The sequence below is a fragment of the Dendropsophus ebraccatus genome, chromosome 6 (genome assembly GCF_027789765.1).
Source record: "Dendropsophus ebraccatus isolate aDenEbr1 chromosome 6, aDenEbr1.pat, whole genome shotgun sequence".
Taxonomy (NCBI): Eukaryota; Metazoa; Chordata; class Amphibia; order Anura; family Hylidae; genus Dendropsophus; species Dendropsophus ebraccatus.
The window spans coordinates 80,608,529-80,629,396 of NC_091459.1; the positions used below are offsets into that span (position 1 = coordinate 80,608,529).

Sequence of the window (20,868 nt, forward strand, 5' to 3'; positions counted from 1 at the left end):
ATGTGTGTGCCCTGGGTGCATGGGATGTGTGTGTGTCCTGGGTGCATGGGATGTGTGTGTGTCCTGGGTGCATGGGATGTGTGTGTGTCCTGGGTGCATGGGATGTATGTGTGTGTGTGTGTGTGTGTGTGTGTGCGTGTGTGTGTGTCCTGGGTGCATGAGATGTGTGTGTCCTGGGTGCATGAGATGTGTGTGTCCTGGGTGCATGTGATGTGTGTGCCCTGGGTGCATGGGATGTGTGTGTGTCCTTGGTGCATGAGATGTGTGTGTGTCCTGGGTGCATGGGATGTGTGTGTGTGTCCTGGGTGCATGAGATGTGTGTGTCCTGGGTGCATGAGATGTGTGTGTGTCCTGGGTGCATGGGATGTGTGTGTGTCCTGGGTGCATGGGATGTGTGTGTGTCCTGGGTGCATGGGATGTGTGTGTGTCCTGGGTGCATGGGATGTGTGTGTGTCCTGGGTGCATGAGATGTGTGTGTCCTGGGTGCATGGGATGTGTGTGTGTGTGTCCCTGGGTGTATGTAATGTGATGTAAGAAGAGATAAGTAAAACTTAGTGTTTAAGGCTATGTTCACACTACATACAGTAAGTTCCGTAGTAATCATGGCCGTTGTAACAATGGCCGTGATTTCTACGGAACTTATGTAGTACTGCCTTCTGAGGAATCCCGGCTGGAGTGTATACACATAGGTAGAGTTTATTTAGTAGTGTTCTCAAACCTGTGACAAAACTACAGCTCCCATCATGCCCTTCTGGCAGGAGATAGTGGGGATTGTAGTTTAAGAACAGCAGGAGGGTCACATGTTGGGGAATACTTTACTAAATAAACTGTACCCCTAAATGATTGCTTCCTAACAGTGGCTCCTGAGCTGTTACCAAACTAAAACTCTCATCATGTCCTGCTACCAGGGTACAATGGGAGTTGTAGTTTTGCCACTGGTAGGGAAACCATAATTTAGGAGGGAGGTTTATTTAGTATAGTGTTCTCCAACATGTGACCCTTCAGTCGCTACAAGACTAGAACTCCCATCATGTCCTGACATAATGGAGGTTGTAGTTAAGGAACAGCTGAGGAGACACTGGTTGGAAAACAATGATTTAGGAGGTCAGTAGTAAAGTACATTAGAGGGGACAGTGGTACAATACATTAGGGAAGGACAGTGGTACAGTACATTAGAGAGGACAGTGGTACAGTACATTAGAGGGCAGTGGTACAGTACATTAGAGGGGGCAGTGGTACAGTACATTAGAGAGGACAGTGGTACAGTACATTAGAGGACAGTGGTACAGTACATGAGAGAGGACAGTGGTACAGTACATGAGAGAGGACAGTGGTACAGTACATTAGAGGGGACAGTGGTACAGTACATTAGAGGGGGCAGTGGTACAGAACATTAGAGAGGACAGTGGTACAGTACATTAGAGGGGGCAGTGGTACAGAACATTAGAGAGGGCAGTGGTACAGTACATTAGAGGGGACAGTGGTACAGTACATGAGAGAGGACAGTGGTACAATACATTAGAGAGAACAGTGGTACAGTACATTAGAGGACAGTGGTACAGTACATTAGAGGACAGTGGTACAGTACATTAGAGAGGACAGTGGTACAGAACATTAGAGGGGACAGTGGTACAGTACATTAGAGGGCAGTGGTACAGTACATTAGAGGGGACAGTGGTACAGTACATGAGAGAGGACAGTGGTACAATACATTAGAGAGGACAGTGGTACAATACATTAGAGAGGACAGTGGTACAGTACATTAGAGGACAGTGGTACAGTACATGAGAGAGGACAGTGGTATGGTACATTACAGGGGGCAGTGGTACAGTACATTAGAGAGGACAGTGGTACAATACATTAGAGAGGACAGTGGTACAATACATTAGAGAGGACAGTGGTACAGTACATTAGAGGACAGTGGTACAGTACATGAGAGAGGACAGTGGTATGGTACATTACAGGGGGCAGTGGTACAGTACATTAGAGAGGACAGTGGTACAATACATTAGAGAGGACAGTGGTACAGTACATTAGAGGACAGTGGTACAGTACATGAGAGAGGACAGTGGTATGGTACATTACAGGGGGCAGTGGTACAGTACATTGGAGGGGAGTAGTAATATAGTTTATTAGGTAGGCAGTGGCAAACTACATTGTGGACACAGTATAATACGGGGACAGTGGCACTATTTAATATAAAAACAGTTCATACGAGGCACAGTTTATACAGGGGGGCGGTGGTACAGTTCATTAGGACAAAGGGGTACCATTTATTTAGCACAAAGGGGGGGGGGGGCAACTGCAGATGGAGGCACAAAGTGGGGGCCCAACTAGTGTTGAGGGCATAAGGGGGGGGGGCTAACTACAGAGGGCAAAGAGAGGGAACACAACTACAGATGGGGCATGAAGAGGATGTCTTACTACAGATGAGGACACAATGATGGATCCTAACTACAGATACAGGCATAAAGAAGGGATCTAAGTATAGAAAGAAGCACAGAAAAGGAAAAATGACTACATATTGGTCTTCAAAGAAGTCTCTGTTACTGTTTAAGGGCACTATGATGGAGAGTTTGTATAGAGGTGGTTAAAGGTGCTGTAAAAGTAAGGTGCTGAAGATGTTTGTCTGGCAGATACTGCTGTGATGATTTGTGGTTAGAAGAGTCTTCACAATGAAAAAGAAAAGGAAACCTGACCCACTCTCATCAGAGAAGACGTCACCTGTGAGTCACTGGATGTGTCTGCACTTTACTTACACCTCTATTTGTTTGGGGTCTACTGAGGTTCCCTATGGGTAACATAATAGGTTGGGGGCCCACTCAGACTCACCCGCCCCCCCCCCTAGGCTGAACCCCTAGCTACGCCCCTGCATTCTATACATGGTTAATACTTGATGGTACCTGAATGTACCTGATGGTACATTTGCTTTAAATTTTATGTAGGCCCCTGTTTAAACTTTCACACTGTAAGGGGCCTTCCAGTTATAAGCCACAATGTAGTAAAGCCACTTTGTGTGCTTCACACTGTAGATAGCTACTCTCTTTGTGTTCATACACTGCAATTAACCCCTTTTTGTGCCCCACACTCTTTAGTAAAGCACACCTTTTTGTGGCCTGCCATTGTTGTTAGGTTTCTTTAGTGCCTTAAAGTTAAGTTAGGCCCCCCTCCCCCCACATTGTAGTTAGGTGCCTCTTTATGCCCCCACAATATAGTCTCTCTTTGTTGTCACAATTTATGAGAAATAATGCTATTAAAGGGGTACTCCGGGCTGGGGTTATTTTTATTGTATTGCCGAGGAAGGGGTGGATATAAAGGCCGCCTGTCACTTACTTCCACAGTTCCAGCTCCAGGTCCCGGATCGCGCCACCCCGTTCTCCCATCCCGCTGCTGCTTCCTGGTCTGAGCTGCGGCTTGATATGTGATGTCTCAAGGCAGCTCAGCCATTAAGCGGCCGACGCGGGACCCCTCTACGACTGCTGAATGGCTGAGCTGCCTTGAGACGTCACGTCTAAAGCCACAGCTCAGACCAGGAAGTGGCAGCGGCACGGCAGAACGGGGTGGCACAATCCGGGTGCCTGTGCTGGAACCGGGGAGGTAAGAGACCGGTGGCCTCTATGTCCACACCTTCCCTGGCCATACAATAAAAATAACCCCAACCTGGAGTACCTCTTTAAATGTAACTATTTCGAAAGTTTATGAAATGCTAAAAATCCCCAAACAATATAATAAAATGTTTTAGGAGTATAGAGAGACTTAAATTGAATTGACAGCTTGCATTACTGAGTGACCGTTTACCAATAAAGGCATCATCTCAATCTGATTAGCTGCTAATTTTCTCTCAATATATTTCATCCCCAATTTCCCCCACCCCAACACTAGTTAATGCAATATAAAGTTTCTAGTACAACATAACAGCAAATCCCTATAGTTTTACATACTTCTTAACTTAAAAAGTTTTAAAGGAGGACTGCAGTGCATTAAAAAAAGCCTCCGGATCATTACAGTATCACTTACAATGTCTGTATCTGTTAGAAATCCCACCATTCCAGGACCCCACCAACCAGCTGTGCATGTTTCGTGCTACAGGCCCTGTGATGCTGCTAAGTTTAAATCACATCCAACTTCTGCCCTACTCTCCTATTCAGATGGCTTACAGTCTGCTCAGGTAATCGCAATGGCGATGTTATAAAGGGGGACTGGAATAACTAAGTGACGGGAGCTAGACGGGCCTCCCTTTAGGAATAAATTATTTGGTGAACCCCCACTATGCCTAGCAAGGACACCTTGATAAATGATTCATTCTCTCATTGATTTCAATGGGGTTCGTTATTCAAGTTGTGCACTCGAGTACTAAAAAATGCTTGACTCGGGTAATGAGCCCTCGAGCATTTTAGTGCTTGCTCAAAACTTTTGTTCACAAATAATTAATAAACAGTTGGTTAAAATGGTTGAGTCAAACCATTTAGCCGACATATCCTACATGTATGGATGTCAGCTTTAGAGATTGGTCAAAAATTCTACTTGGTCAGAAATAGAATAATGGGGCTTTACAGTCACAGTTACACAGTTCTAGCTATCAGTGTTTTAACCACTATTCTGCCCTAGATCATCCGGGATTTTAGAATGTGGCCCTTCTTTGCCATAGACCACCAGGGATACTAGAATTAACTCTTTGGCTAGGTTCCATTTATAATTTTTAAAATGACATCCGCCATCCATTATTTTGAGGATGTAATAACAGCTGCTGGTACATTATACTATGTCAGGTGGATTAATTGGCCTTTGGTTGTGCCTTTAATTGAAAAGTCCATTGAATTTACATGATAATTATTTTGAATTCTGCATAGATAACATCCATAATTTTATACACTGTGTGCATTGGACATCCATCATTCCATTGACTTCAATGCAATACATTGCAGTCAGTTAAATTGCGGCAATAACGGACGTCTTTTTAAATAGAAAAAGCGGACACTTTCTCTCTGTTTTGTGAACAAAGCCTTTCTGTGCTCTTGATCACCAGAGATGTAAATATGAATTAACCTAATCTAAAGGAAAGCTATTTACCTCTTCAATACTTTGTTACTTTTAATAGTTAATAAATATAAACATGAACCTTTTCACTGTCCTAGAATACCAGGGATGCTGTAATTAAACTCATATTTGCCCTAGATCCCAGGTATGTTAACTACTCTGGCTAATTTTTCTGGCACAATAAAGAAATATTTATTGTGTATAGTTTGGGGTCACCACATTAGGAAGAAACAATGCCCAGGTTCCCAACTGTACTTAGCTGCAGATGATTAGAGAGAATATCACTAACTACCTCCGAAGTGATCAATTTAGTACTGCTCAGTTATTTCTATAATTTACAGCACTTATTGGCTTATATATTTAAATAAAAAAATCTTTAGCACAGGGTTAGTATAAGTTCCCTTTCACATGTCCCTCTTCTACATTGCAACAACTTGTTAATGTTTGCACATAATAAACAAGTTCACATGAGACCTTGTAACCAAGTGTGGTGAGGTTTTTTTTGTGACAGCCACAAGGTCACCTGCAATCTTGTTTTCCATAAAGAAAAAGTGAGCTTGCATTATGGTAATCCTGCAATTTTACTTAACTGCTACCAGTTGTCATCTATCCCTAGCTCTATCCTAACGTAGGGCCAAATAAGAGCAATGTTTATTTAAAATAGTATGCCTATGTGTCAAACGTTTGACACTATTTTAGCCCTAGGTATACATCTTATTAAGCATATCAAAATAGGAAAACGTGCAAGGGGCCTTAGAGATAGGACATAAGGTTAAGAGACAAATACAATACTTGAAATAACTCTTACTCATCATTATATATATATATATATATATATATATATACTTTTTTTTTACAGTAAATTTATAGGTACAGTGTAGGTACAGTATTTTTCATTTTGATGCATTTGAATTGATGGCATTATAGTGGATGAGAACATAGATAGATAGATAGACAGACAGACAGATAGATAGATAGACAGATTCTCATCCACTATAATGCCATCAATTCAAATACATCAAAATGAAAAATACTGTACCTCCTGTGTTATATATAATGTAATTTCTGCAGAATAAAGGCAATTTCTGTAACAAAAGGTCACGTAACTGTAACAGTATCTCATAGCTCAAAAAAGTTTCTAATTTTAATTAATTGAAGGGATAAACAGTTGAGAGCTTGTCGTTTATACACACTATATGAGAAAAAAAATATTTATGTTTTCAGCGCCTCACATTTTACAGTACAGCTGATTAGAACACAAAAATCTGTAAATATTTGTCTGCCGTTAGTGATCTATTTATATCTTATCTCAGCTGACTGCAGCATCAATCTTACTTTTTAAGGAGTGGAACAAAGCGTCTCACTAAAATTAATGAAGAAATTCATAAAAAGAAATATGGCTACAGCCCAATTGGGTTTCTATCCAGTAGCTTGCACCAGTCATTTGCCTGCAAAAAATAATGCCATGTCCTCTCTTATCCTTTGTTGCTAAGGTATTAATCAACTAAAGGAAAACTGATAGAATCCAGCATGATTACAGGAGGCTGGAAACTTTAGCAGCGCTATGAAGTATCCTTTTTCTTTCTTAGTCACACATTAACAATATAGTATTATCACTGAAAGACAATCATATGTCTATGCACTTTCAATAATGCTGCACAGGCTGTGAACTCCAGGAAAATAATAATAAAAAGAGTTACCCAACATTTTAACATGATTTATAGTAAACTCTTATGTAATAATGTGGAATAGGATAAGAAGATTCACATATATAATATATACAAAATAATATGTGTAAAGTCAAGAAAAGTATTTAATAACTGTTTAAAGTAAAAAAAAGGTTCTATTCTCAAGTAAAAGCATATTCACAGACTGTACAAAAACTCACATCATTTTTTTGTCAAATTATGGCTATGTTCACATGTCTTTTGAGCTCCGTTTAAAATGACGTCCGTTATTTTGAGTCTAAAATAACAGACATTATTTAGCTGTCTGACCTCCCCTTAGTGCAATGACTGGTGTTTGCACATTATTCTAGTTTGGGGTTACTAATAGGCCTTTCGGTGTGGCTTAATTGAAAGGTCCATTGAATTTAATAGTAAAAACGGAGAAAGAACGGTGACAAAAGAAAAAACTGTGTGTGAACTACTAATAAAAAACGTCCTCTGTTTGCAAAAGATGTCCGAAAATAATGATCATGTTCATTATTATGACGCCCGCGGCAAAAATGTCCCTTATTTGATACACTGTGTGCATTGGACGTCCATCTTCTTATTGACTTCAATGCATTGCCAACGCAGTCAGTTAAATCGCGGCAAAAACAGACGTTTTTTTAAATATGAAAATCGTCCGCCTTTTCGATATTTTTGACGTTGTGTGAACATAGCCAAAGGCTGTTGTTTTCAGCATTCAATGATTTCCATGCTTTGTTATAATGGAAACAAGGGGCGTTGGCTTACATTTTGTATAAAATAATGTTCGTGTCATTAATTTGCGTCCATTATTAACTGTTAATCACACATCATTTTTTTTTTCATCATCCTTTGACCGTAATTTACAATTTTGATGAATTTGCGGCAAGAATAGTGCTAACTAAATGCTAATAAAATGCTAGGTATGAACATAGCCTCAATGCTGGAATTACTTGCATTTAATATGCATGTCATGTGTCGTTTGTTTCTATCATATAAAATCATGTATCTGTCCGAAAGTAAATGTATAACTTCAATCTTTATACATCCTCTTTCCTTTGGATTTACTCCTTGTCAACTGATCAAGAGTCCCAGGCAGAAGTGCCCTGATGCCATCCTGTACAATTTGCCCAGGACATTGCAGCCAATTACTGACACAATGATTGGTTTTAGTGTCCCAAAAATATTGTACAAGCATCGCATCGTGGCTGGTGACAGACACAGCAGTTTTGGTCCAAGTTCACACACTGTAAGACAGCGGCTGTTCTGTGACACCACCCTGTCACACAACAGCCGCTGTCTGTGAAGTGCACCTCAGCTGGTACTGCAGTACTGGCCAGATGAACATCACTTCTTTCTTTCAAATTGGAATGCAGGCACATTCGGGTGTGCTCACGTTTCAATTAATCATAGCAAACAATGTAGAGTACGGCCGGAGCCATACTTTACATTGTCTGCACCATCTATTTAGTGCAGCCACACAAAATTGACATGTCAGTGTCAATGCAGCCGCATGGAGTGTATACACTCCGGCCAGAATCCAAAGAACACAATGTTGTTTGACGTTTTCAATAAATAGCGGCCAGTGTTGCAAACTGCAACAAAGGCCATTATTTATTGAAATAATACACTGTGTGAGCAGGGCCTTATATTGGCACATTACAAACACTGAAACTAAAAACAGCCTTAGGGTACGTTCACACTTACCGGATCCCCAGCTGATTTACTGCTGCAGATCCGCAGCAGATTTCATTTAAATAACTGAACACAGCATCAAATCTGCACCATCAAATCTGCTGCGGATCTGCTGCAGATCTGCTGCGGATCCTGTAGGTGTGAACGTACCCTTAAGCTATGTTTACAGAATGTCAAAAGTAGAGAAAGGGGATCTGCTTTTGCTATTTAAAAAGACGTCCATTTTTGCCATGATTTAATTGCCACAGTGTATTAAATAACGAACATTGTCTGTGCGGACTTCAAAATAATAATCATGACAATTATTTTCAGATGTCTTTTGCGAACAGCGGATGTTATTTATTTTGTTGTTCACACACAGTTTTTCTTTTTTCACCATCCTTTCACAGTTTTTACTATTAAATTTAATGGACTTTTCAATTAAGACACATCCAAAGGGCAATTAGTAACCCAAACTAGAATAATGTACCAACAGCCTTCATTGCACTAAGGGAAGGTCAGACAGCTAAATGACGTCCGTCATTTTAGACAGAAAATAACGGGAGTCATTTTAAATGGAGCTGTAAAAAAGTTGTGTGGACATAGCCCTAGACACTGGTTCACTGAATAATACCAAAAAGCATTCATTCTTCTTAGATGCCTTGTTTAGTCATAACCATGATGATACCAGAAGTGTCTCAGACCAGTTGTCATATGGTTGCAAGTAAGCCAATGTTTAACATACTATCATAAGTTCCCTGCTTAAAAACAAACAAACAAACAAATAACACATATTTTGCACCCTCAGAATAATGTTAACTTATTGTTTACTATTGGTTAAAAAAATGCAAAACAAAACTAACTAAATGTGTCTTGCTTGAAACCTAATTTTAAAAAAAATCTATTTTGAATGCAACTACATAAAAAAAAGAGTATATTATGTAAAATAATGAAAATGTGAAACAGTATTTATTTGGAAATCCCAAATTACTACTTACTACGTACTAGCCCAGGGTACAACGCAAAAACAATGGTGTAGTTTATTTTTTACATCCACTTGAAATGCAACTATGCAACAACAAAATATAATGGTCTAAAGCATGTGCTGTATTAAGGCATCTACTTGGTATTGTAATGGGAAAAAAAAATCTTTAATTATAAAACACCATGTACTAAAAGCATAAGTGTTCAGATGACAGCTTTATACTTCACTAACAGTTCATTTCTCCATTCTAAAGTGCATAACTAACCAGCATATAAAGGCATGTAATGCAAATCTTAACTAGATATTTATAAAATGTTCCTTCAAATTCAAGTATGCTGTTTACTTATGGATGTAATCCAAAATAATATGGGCATTTGTGATGCTTGTTCACTGAGAAATCCATTTCTACCATACATGCAGATTAACTTTAGTCACCACATTGCCTTGATTTATGAGCATATACATATATTGCATGGTAATATAAAGAGGTTTGCTTTTCCCTGTAATGTGATCTGATACTGTTTTGGAATATCCCACGTGGTGCCCTGTACTATGGATATGGTATGTTGATGATGGTTTGGCTCTCTGCTCCAAGCTAGTGTAATTGATCCTTGTGGAACCATGCCAACCTTAAATTCCTTGGCTTCATCTGTAAAATTTAAGATGGAAACTGAATCTAAAGGAAAACTTCCTCATCTTAGTCACCCACGTATAGACTTTCAGAAAGGTAGCAAATAGATACATCTCTGTCATTTGTTAGCCAAGATTTAGAACAGGGTTGTCACATGTAATATTTTCCGATTACCTCATACATATTTTTGTTGCCCATAGACAGTAAATCTAGTACTAATGTAATGTTTTATTTTATTGGATTTAACATTCATTTCATTGTAGATAAGACATTAATGTTTTTTTTCTTTACATTTTATCCCATAAAATAATGTAAGTCCTCCTGAGAGCAATTACTTAGGAACAGCATGATCCATTTTAATCCAACATTGCGTTGTTGCCAAGAACATATGGTCAAATGTGTTCTATAGTACCCATATAGTTATATAACACTAACATTACATATATGAAATTTACATAAACCTCTTCAAATCACTGTATGCAGCGCATGTCAATATATATATATATATATATATATATATATATATATATATATATATGATTTTTTTTTCTGAGTTATGTGGAACAGATGCATGAGTGTCACAGATTCTATCTAACAACTTGGCCCAAACCATATTGATATGTATGATGCACAATATTATACAAACAGGCATATACAGCTGAAGTCCTTTATGACCTAACATGTAAATGCATGTCAATGGCAGCTGTGCTTTAAAGGAGTAGTTCACACACACAAAAAAATCTTTTGAATCCACTGGTGCCAGAAAGTGCCAGAGATTTGTAATGTATTTCTATTAAAAAAATCTCAAGCTTTCCAGTACTTATCAGCTGCTGTATGTTCTGAAGGAAATTGTGTATTCTTTGTCCATGTATTCTCTGTCCATGTGAGGAACTTTCCACAGCAGTAGCAAATCCCCATTAAAAAACCTCTCCTGCTCTCTAAACTGCAAAGAATACACCACTTCCTGCAGGACATAAAGCAGCTCAAAATACTGGAAGATTTGAGATTGTTTAATAGCAGCAAGTTACAAATCTCTTGCACTTTTTGCCACTTTCAAGTGTAACTGTCATTTTCCTGTCATTTTTCTGAAAACAATAAATATCAACAGTACAAGCGATTTTAAGAACCTTTGTAATAGGTTTTATTTAGCAAAAGAGTTTCCTTCTGTACTGAAAAATCTTTTTTCCTACCTCCCCCTCACTTCAGAAGAAGCAGGATTTCTGTGTCCATTATGCTCTATGGAGAGGGGAGGGGTTCTGAGGAGTGAGTGAGCATGGAAGAGAGAAATATCAGTCCTGCACATCACAACACCCTGCAATCTTCCTAGATAAGTACTGACCTTTTGACCTCTGAATGCAGCGTTTTAGGTGCATTAGACAGTCTTCAAACAGCTGACCTTTTTGTCTCTTTTTCCTGCTCACTCATCTGCCTCAGCCCCTCCCTCTTCCATAAGATATAATGGACATAGCAGAACCTGTCTTCACTTTGCTTCTCTGTAATGAAGACGGATTTGCCTGATAATGAACAGATAAGAAGTGAGGGAGGAGGCTGGGAAATTACCTTTTGAGTACAGAAAGAGGCTTTTTGCCTAATTAAACCTGTTATAGAGTTTCTTAAAATTGTTTGTACTACTGATTTCTGCCAAAAAAAAAAAAAAACAGTTACACTTTAAAGTTGTGTGCTTTGCATTTACAGTACATTGACAACACATCTTAGATATATCACCCAGATTTATCTTTACTATTGGTCCCATTTTTTCAATTTTTTTTATTTTTTTTATTTCAGTATTATGGAGGCAGCCATAAGCAATTAGGTATGTTGTCATTTCCTACAGGCAGTAATGCATTATATTGTATATACCATATATACTTTAATTCTGATCCCATATATCAGGGATGGTGAACCTTCAGCCCTCTAGCTGTTGCAAAACAAGAGTCGGATTATCTCTGAAAGAAAGTGGCCATGTTTTTGTAGCACTGGATAACCCCTTTAATGCTTATGCCAGTAAGTAAATTCAGTAGCTATGGAGGTATACTCTTTACATTCCTGAAAACATGTCATTGGGGACTACAAGAGTTGTGCAACTAAAGTAAGGACTAAAGGACAAGTATAGTTCTAGTACATAGCTTTTATTTTTTTTTATGTTTTTAACAGAATTTCTTTCTCTTTACATGCATGCTCGGTTTGGGCAAGTGGATGAGCTATTAATAACTTTCCCCGGATTTTTTTTTTTTTTTAGGTAGAGGGGTAGACATTCCTTTATTTATTAGATTATGCTAGAAAGGTTGAGGACTGATGAGATTTCACATGGGTTTTTGCATCTTTATTACAGACACAGGTCCTTGCCCAACCATGGGTCTAATGACCAGTCAGTCTGGGACAACAGAAATGCATTAAGGTTGGGACTTGTGGTTGTAATATAGAACAAAATGTGTATGCAATACATTATGTAAAACCAGGGGCGGTCCTGGTATTTCTCGGACCCCAAGCAAAGTTATGTCTCGGGTCCCCCCAACACACAGTAAGTGACAGTCCAGTGTAAAGTTTTATAATCCTCCTTTTCACTACTAGCTGAAGTGTCACAGAGGCAGAGCGACCCACAGCTGCACCTCCTGCCCTGCCTATTCCTGCTCTGACTGAGTGACATACATGGTGCTGTGGCTGTCACTGTGACACTTCAGCTGGTAATAAAAAGAGTTATTTTAAATGGAGTGATTATAGTGAAATTACTTCCAATGACTTACAGGAGGCCTCTTCACTGCATCAATTGTAGGTGACATTTTTTGCTAAAGTTGTTCACTTTCTCCTGCTCAGCCATCATGAAGATTTTGCTGGCCATGACTCCTCACTGCAGGATCTGCCAGAAAAACATTTTGGGCTCCTCGCTCCAGCATCATCCACATCTATATACAAACTTCTTAAGTGTATTGCTTCACTCAGTAACCAAGCTCCCTCTATGCTCCCATAGAAGCCCTCCCTCTCTTTAGCTCCCCCTTCCCCCTTAATGGCCCCTCTGTATAGTACACTGTAGTAGATACCCCCCTCCATGCATGCCCTATTGTATACGGCCCCATGTATAGTCCCTCTTATAGATGCCCTCCTTGTGTGGTCCCCTTTATAGATGGCCCCCTTATGTTGACTCCCTATAGATGGCCCCCTTATGTTGTCCACCTTAGAGATGGCTTCCTTATGTTGTCCCCCTTATAGATGCCCCCCTTATGTTGTCCCCCTATAGATGGCCACCTTATGTTGTCCCCCTTAGAGATGGCCCCCTTATGTGGCCCCCCTTATAGATGCCCCCCGTATGTTGTCCCCCTTAGAGACGCCCCCTTATGTTGCCACCCTTATAGATGCCCCCTTATGTTGTCCCCCTTAGAGTTGTCCCCTTATATGGTCCCCCTTAGAGATGCCCCCCCATGTTGTCCCCCCCTATAGATGTACCTCTTATATTGTCCCCCTTAGAGATGGCAAAAGCACATAAAAAGGGGAAAAAAAACTCACTTAAGTTCCTAATGCCTCGCTACCCCATCACTGCTCTCTTTTTCTCTTTTCTCCTGTAGTGTCGGACTGGCCCCCAGCTGATGTGCGGCTCAGCAGGAGATTCTTTCTTGGAAGGGCATGCATCAGTAAAATTCAGTGTGCGCAGGGGCTGGTAGATGCTGAGTGTGCTGGAAGGAAGTACCAGCCCCGGTGCACACTAAACTTTACTGGTGCCTGCGTTACCAGGAAAGAATCTCCCACTGATCAGCTGGGTGAAGGGGGGAGGGGCAGTCCGACACTCAATCTTGCGACCCCAAGCAAAACATTTCAGGGGGGAGGGAAGTGCCCCCCACACGGGCCCACCTCCGACTGTTGTAGCTACGCCAGTGAGTGTAAGTCCGGTGTTCTTGGGTACCAGAGCGGGGCGTGGGGGCCCCCCTGGATGTTGTGGGCGCCACGCAACTGCATGGGTGCATGGTGCCCAAGACCACTACTGTGTAAAACCAGACTTAGGCTGGGTTCACACTGCATTTTTACTGTCCGTGAGCATCGGACTCACCATTCATTCTCTATGGGCATCGTACTCATCTCAGAAGCGCGTGAGCGCCGGGCTTCGGGCACTGAAATCTCTGTCACCGGACCTGATCAAGAAGCGGGACCCGGCGCGATCAGGTAAGTATAGGGGACTGACATAGGGGGTGACAGGTCCTCTTTAAGCATTTAAATGCAGCTGTCAAACCTGACAGTTGCATTTAAATACTCTGCTCCTGGTGTCCCTGATGTCTAGTGGGACAGATCTCCCCCGTGATTGCGCGGGGGGAACCATTCTTCTGCCCGGGCCGGGCATCAGTGTTGCACTGATGCTGATCCCAGCTCGGCAATACATTGCCCTGATCTGCAGCAGGCCAGAGCAATGTATCACTGATCTCATTGATCAGTGATGTGTATATACACAGCATTGATCTCTATGAGAGATCAATGCTGTGTATATACAAGTCCCTCAGGGGCACTTCTAGTTAAAGTAAAAAAAGAAAGTTTTTTTTCTTATTAATAAAAAAAAATACCCTCCCCTAATAAAAGTCCAAATCACCCTCCTTTTCCCATTTTATAAATATAAATAAATAAACAAAAATATTTGGTATTGCCACGTGCATAATTATTAAATTATCACATTCTTGCCCATTTTTACTCGCATCAAATCCAGAAAAAAATTAATAAAAAGTGATCAAAAAGTTGCATATATGCAAACAAGCTACCAATAGAAAGTACAGATTATGGAGCAAAAAATAACACTTCACAAAGCCCCATAGACCAAGAAATAAAAGCGTATAAGGATGGAAATACAGCAATTTTAAACGCATTGTTTTTTAAAAAGGTTTTAATTTTTTAAAAGCCGTCAAAAAAAATAACAGTTATACAAGTTACATATCGTTGTAATCATAGTGATGTGAGAAACATAGATAACATGTCAGTTTTACCATAGATCAAATGGCATAAACACAAAACTCCCTGAAATTAAAACAAATTCCTTATTTTTTTTCAATTTGACAGCGCAATTTGCTTCTCACCATATTTTATGGGAAAATAAAGTCTGTCATTTCAAAGTACAATAAGGGCTCATATGAGTCTCTAGGTAAAAAAAAATGCAAGCGCTATGGCCTTTTAAAATTAAAGTTGAAAAAGCAAAGCACAAAAACAAAAATTGGCTTTGACCTTAAGGGGTTAATTACATGCAAGATGCGGAGAACCTTCCTTTTTCTTAGAATAACCACATCAGTGACCAGGCCTGTGCCACTCTTCCTTACCTATAAAGAGAATCAGTCATTTAATGTATTTATGAAGAATGCTTTTATGTGTTGAGGCTTTGGGAAACAATGACTGCTGTTTTAAAAGTATAATGTAAACGTTTATCTGTAAACAGAGCTGGCAGAGTTCTGAAAACCTGAACTTCTATTCCACTGCCTTTGCTAATACTTCCTTAATAAATTAGCATAATGAAATGGAAGAGAATTAAAACAAGCATGAAGATTGCACTCTTTACAAACGATATTTGAGGCCAACATAGAGTTGACACAGCATTTATTGTGTCCAATGGCATAAAGCGGTTCCTCAGCCCTGAATCCTTCATTTCTTTCCATCTGAAAACCCTTGGCTTGGGCATCAGACAGTCTACAAAGTTTGGCTGCTTAGTGCTATACATGCGCTTATAGATGTTGTGCTCTTAGTATAAGATCCCCAGGTGAGTCAAACTGAACTCACCATCCTCTATATTCTACTGTCTTTATGGTATTACCCTATGGTGCGCCCTTGTCATTGTTCTATTTATCCATCTCCTGCTTATCTGAGAAAGAAGGTCATTTCCAGAAATGCGTTGTACCATTGGATATAATAAATGTTATGTGAAGACTATGTTGGATTTGTATGTTATATGTGAAGAAGAACACATTCTCCAGGCTTGTTTTACTTCCTTTCCCTTCCGTTGCTTTCATGGACCCCAAGTTTGGATATTTTTTTTTTACCTTTTCAGACTGCAGCACTATTGTACATCTTAGAGTGATATATATATCATCTGTGCACTGGGCTATTATTAAGTGTTGTAACTCTCTTCCCACAATCCCATAAGGTGAGCGCTTATTGATCTAAGAGCATTTACTCTATCTAGGAGAACTTACCTGTGTTACATTTTTTTTTTTTTCTTTTAATAAATTAAGAGGGTTTACTCACCTAAAATTATTGATGGCCTGTCCACAGGATAACTGGTAATAAATGAAGAATAAACAGTCTAGGTGAGCCAAAAACTTTGGCTCCATGCACGTTTGTAGTGTTGCCACTGGCTAACATCAGAGCAGCTCCCATTGATGTGAATAACATCACCTCATCACTCAAGTATTGAATGCCTATTCTATGGATTGGTACTCAATAGTTTTAGTCTGAAAAACCTCTTTAATTTGCATAATGTGATGCATCTTCTTTAAACTTGATAAGCTCTTAATTAAGTCTAAAAAAAAAACATTGAGACATCACATTCATTATCATGTGAGCTTTCTTAATAATTTGCTTAAACCTGCCTTAGATCTAAAATTCTCTCTGTTCCATTTGTTAATTTATTAATTACCTGACCTTGCCTACCTTTAAGTTAAAGTCTTTTTAAGGCTTTCATGGACTTTTTGTTAGTTGCTAAATCAATTTTCCTACTTCACCTTGATGGACATCTGCACTGCTTTCAGTTAATCAAAAGCTGTCACTTCTCCAGATGAGGTATTATAATGTGTGTGAGCGAAATTAAGACAAATATTGGTGAGGAAATTGGTTTGGAGGAAGTGAAAAATTAATCTTTTTAATATCTTATTCTTTATCTACTTCTTGCCTATTCATATGGATAGATCAAAGTACATGTCCACTCTAATTTTTTTCTAAAACTACTAATCATGATAGATTCATCAATTGATCCTATCAATTTCTTTTGGATCAGTTTGCATAAGTTTGCAGTCATCAAAAGACATACTGCAAAAAAGGTAATGTGCAAATGCCCTTAGTACTGTAAGGGCCTGTTCACAGTGCAGAAAACAGGCAGAAATTCTGAGTTGAATCTTCGCCAAGGACTTTGCTCGTAATTCCGCCTGCCTTCCTTCCTCAATGTTAAGTATAGGGCACCTCTGCTATCCGCGGCTCTCTGCGGCTCTCCACTGAAAGAATTGACATCTCATTTCTTTTAGTGGCAAGCCGCAGAGAGTAAAGGCGCCCTATACTTAACATTGATGTAGTAAGGCAGGCGGAATTACTAGCGAAGTCTGTGGTGGGGATTCCGCTTGGAATTTCCGCCTGTTTTCCAGTGTGAACGGGCCCTTGAAGGGGTTATCCAGCGCTACAAAAACATGGCCCCTTTCCCCCCACTGTTGTCTCCAGTTTGGGTGGGGTTTTGAAACTCAGTTCCATTGAAGTAAATGGAGCTTAATTGCAAACCACACCTGACCTGGAGACAACAGTAGGGGGAAAAGTGGCCATGTTTTTGTAGCGCTAGATAACCCCTTTAAGCCTCATTCACATTTATGAATTTTTTGTCTGTAATTCCGGACCAATTACAGACAAAGTACGGTCCTATAGGTTTCTATGGCCCTGTTCACACATATGTAATTTTAAGGGGATTTGGCTGTAATACGCACCACAAAAAATCCTGACATACTCTAGTGCGCACAGTAAATCCATGCATAATTTGTGGATGTTACAGAGTTAATGTCTGCACATACAGATCCATAATGTTAGCGAGTGACATCATTTTTAGCAACATCCTTTTACAGAACTGCAAAAAATACAGACCATACAGGTGCATTACAGAGGCAGACTAAAATTGTGGACATAATATACAGTCCGCAATAAAAGGTAATCTTTGAATGAAGCCTTTGTCTCGCCCTGCCACAGCGCACTGATTGGCTGAGCACCGGGAGGCGTCGGGAGCCCCGAAGCAAGCCGGAGCACGGACTCGGTAATGTTTGATACCAGGCCACGGGGGGTTAAGGGGGCTGACTTTTACATACTGGCAGCGAGAATGTCATCCCATTGTTAGTATGTAAAAGTATGTAAAGAGTATGGAATCACATTGAAAGTTACAGTTAAGGATCCCCAGGATTTTACTGCAAATTCACAGCGTGAAATCCGTTGCAAATCCATTATGTGTGAACCCACCCTAAAGTAGTATTTTCCTCTAGGGCATTTGCAATATATTTATAGGATATCAGCACGCACTCTCTGGTTTGCTAACTCATTTGTTAGGGAAACTGTGTAGCTCTCAGTGATATGTAAAATGCCTGCTTGTCTGTTTTCAAATTAAAAACCACCTCTTGAGACTGAAAGCAGGCCGATGGGGGTCAAAGGGTTCTCAGTCTTAATAGAGAGATAAACATTCCAAGGCTGCGTTCACACTATGGGAGGCATTTATTAAGTCCGGCGTTTTTTACGCCGGACGTAAAAATGCCCCCGCAGCTCCGGCGCTACGGAGATTTATGTAGAGGCGGACTGCCTCTACATAAATCCCGTGCGCGCCGTTGCGCACCGCCGAAAACCTACGCCAGCTGAGGACTGGAGTAGGTTTTCGGCGTACATTTTGGCGGAACGGATGATAAATCGCGCGGACTCTGAGTCCGCGCCCTCCGTTCCGCCCACTCTCCGCCCCTTTTCCGCCCCCTTTCCGCCCCCTGGCGTACTCGGCGGAAAGTGCCGATTTGCGAATATTTTATTCGCAAATCCGCCATTTTTGCTTAAAAAAAGACGCAAATCGGCACTTTCCGCCGAAAATCAGCCATTCGCCGGATGATACATGTGGCCCTATGTATATTTCAGTCAGTATATGTATATTTCAGTCAGTATATTTCAGTCAGTATTGCAACCAAAACCAGGAGTAGATTAAAAACACAGAAAGGATCTGTTCACACAATGTTGAAATTGAGTGGATAGCCGCCATATAACAGTAAATAACTGCCATTATTTCAATATAACAAAATTCGCTCCGATACAGTGTGTGTGTGAAGCTACCCTTACTCCTAAATCCAGTATTGCTCCAGTTCCACCACCACTCAAGTGTCTCCTGCCTGTTTAAAAGCTTTCCACCAAGAATGGTTATGAAAAAAGAGACAATGAACATTTACACAACAAAAATTCAAATTTTGTATTGTATTTGCATCTGCTGTTTTCGTATGGCTTGATTTCTTGGGACCATATAGTCACTCCATAATAATAAAATAATTAAAGAATAGGTAACAGAGAGGTAGGATAGAATGTTATATTTTTCAGCATCTGTAGAAAACTAGGAGGCAGATACTATGTATAATTAGTAATGGCTGTTGGGGCTTATTGTCTGGGTGATGAGTGAAGGTGCCATCAAACTGAAGTGTTAATAAGCCACTCTGCCTTGGCTAGGGTATTTATGTACACATATAGAGTGTTAAAGGAAATTCTAGCTACAGTTATGGCAATTACATAGCTGCTATGTAATGGCTGCCATTAGTGGATGTCACCCAACATCTGTTGGCCTGAGATAACTCTGTCACTGAATATTGAAAGGTTTGAGGAGTGGATGTCTCCCAGACTTTCTGTTCAAGGTCTTCTATGTTCTATTAAAGGTACTATAGAAGGCTTGGCATGCAATTGACTTGTGTTGCTTTTCCATTTTTAATTTTTCGATGCGTTCTTCAGAAATGTGAAATTTTCTTAGTCAAACAACTCTGTTCTGTCTGTAGTTCTAAGCTTGATAAATAAGGCAGAGAGCATAGCACAGCCTGCACAGTGTACTGATAAATCCTACAACACAGGGCAGCATTCAGAGCTTTTAATTCTGAATGATATTACAAGCATTTGTTGTGTGTTTTGAATATGGATGAGTAACCAAAGGGCTGCAGATATAAAAAGCATAATGCACAATATGAGCAGAGTATGTAATAACAGTCGTTATGTTCAAATATCTCTCGTTTAGCAATCCAAATGGGGCACAGTCTCAGGAAAACAGATGGCCAGCTTTCACACTCGATGAACAACATTACCTTATGTTAGACACAGAAGACTTAAAGACAGATCGGAAAATGCGTGCCAAGCAGTGCAGATTCTGGAACAAATTCTATCCCAAAATACTGCAGATAACAGGTAATTATAAAACAAAGTTCAAAACAACTTTATAAACTTAATGTACGGTTCAATAAAACAACATTACTGCCACAGCAATTTATCTGATTTTAAGGAAAATGTTCTGTGCTTCAAGGGCATGCGCAGCAGGATACTTTTCTATTCTTCAAAGGGGTAATGCTTTCCAAAAGAAAAAATGAATAAAAAACTAAAAACTATTATCTGCTCCAACGCTGCTGCTGTTTTGATGCTCACCACATCTCCATTGATCTCCACTTTTTGCTCAGTCTATAAGGAAGACTCACCAAAGCCAATAATTGGCCTAGCAGCCATTTCAAGTAATTTCCCACTTTTTTTTTTTCAAAAACATATATATATATATATATATATATATATATATATATTTTTTTTTTTTTTTTATTCAGATTTTAGGAAGACAAATGTGATAAAACAGAAATTCAGACATAATTCACCATGATGGATAAACAATGTGTTCATTTCATAGTATGTATTCAGGATAACAATACCAATTATATACATATTTCTATGGCGATTTTTTTTCCCATAACACTTTATTCAATATTTTTTACAATATTTATTAGTCCCCTAAGGGGATGTGACACGAGTAATCACTTACATAATAAACAGCACTAACAGGAGTACCAATATTCCTGGTCCTTGGGGCCTAAATTAGCTCCTTGACCGCCACAGAAACCATTTGCACTCCACAAATGCATCATTGGTGGGCAGGTAGGGTG

At 39.8% G+C, this 20,868-nt stretch overlaps 1 protein-coding gene across 2 annotated transcripts in view; it reads left to right on the forward strand.

The window, feature by feature from the left end:
- The window catches only part of BCHE (butyrylcholinesterase), a 64,670-nt gene that overhangs the window by 30,528 nt on the left and 13,274 nt on the right, over window positions 1–20,868 (forward strand). Inside the window, exon 3 of one of the 2 annotated variants that reach the window (XM_069975255.1) lies at window positions 19,965–20,131. The exons of the other annotated variant lie outside the window; for it this stretch is intronic. Coding sequence (XP_069831356.1) covers window positions 19,965–20,131 — 167 coding nt within the window. The remainder of the gene's footprint in view (window positions 1–19,964; window positions 20,132–20,868) is intronic. 2 annotated transcript variants of the gene reach the window in all.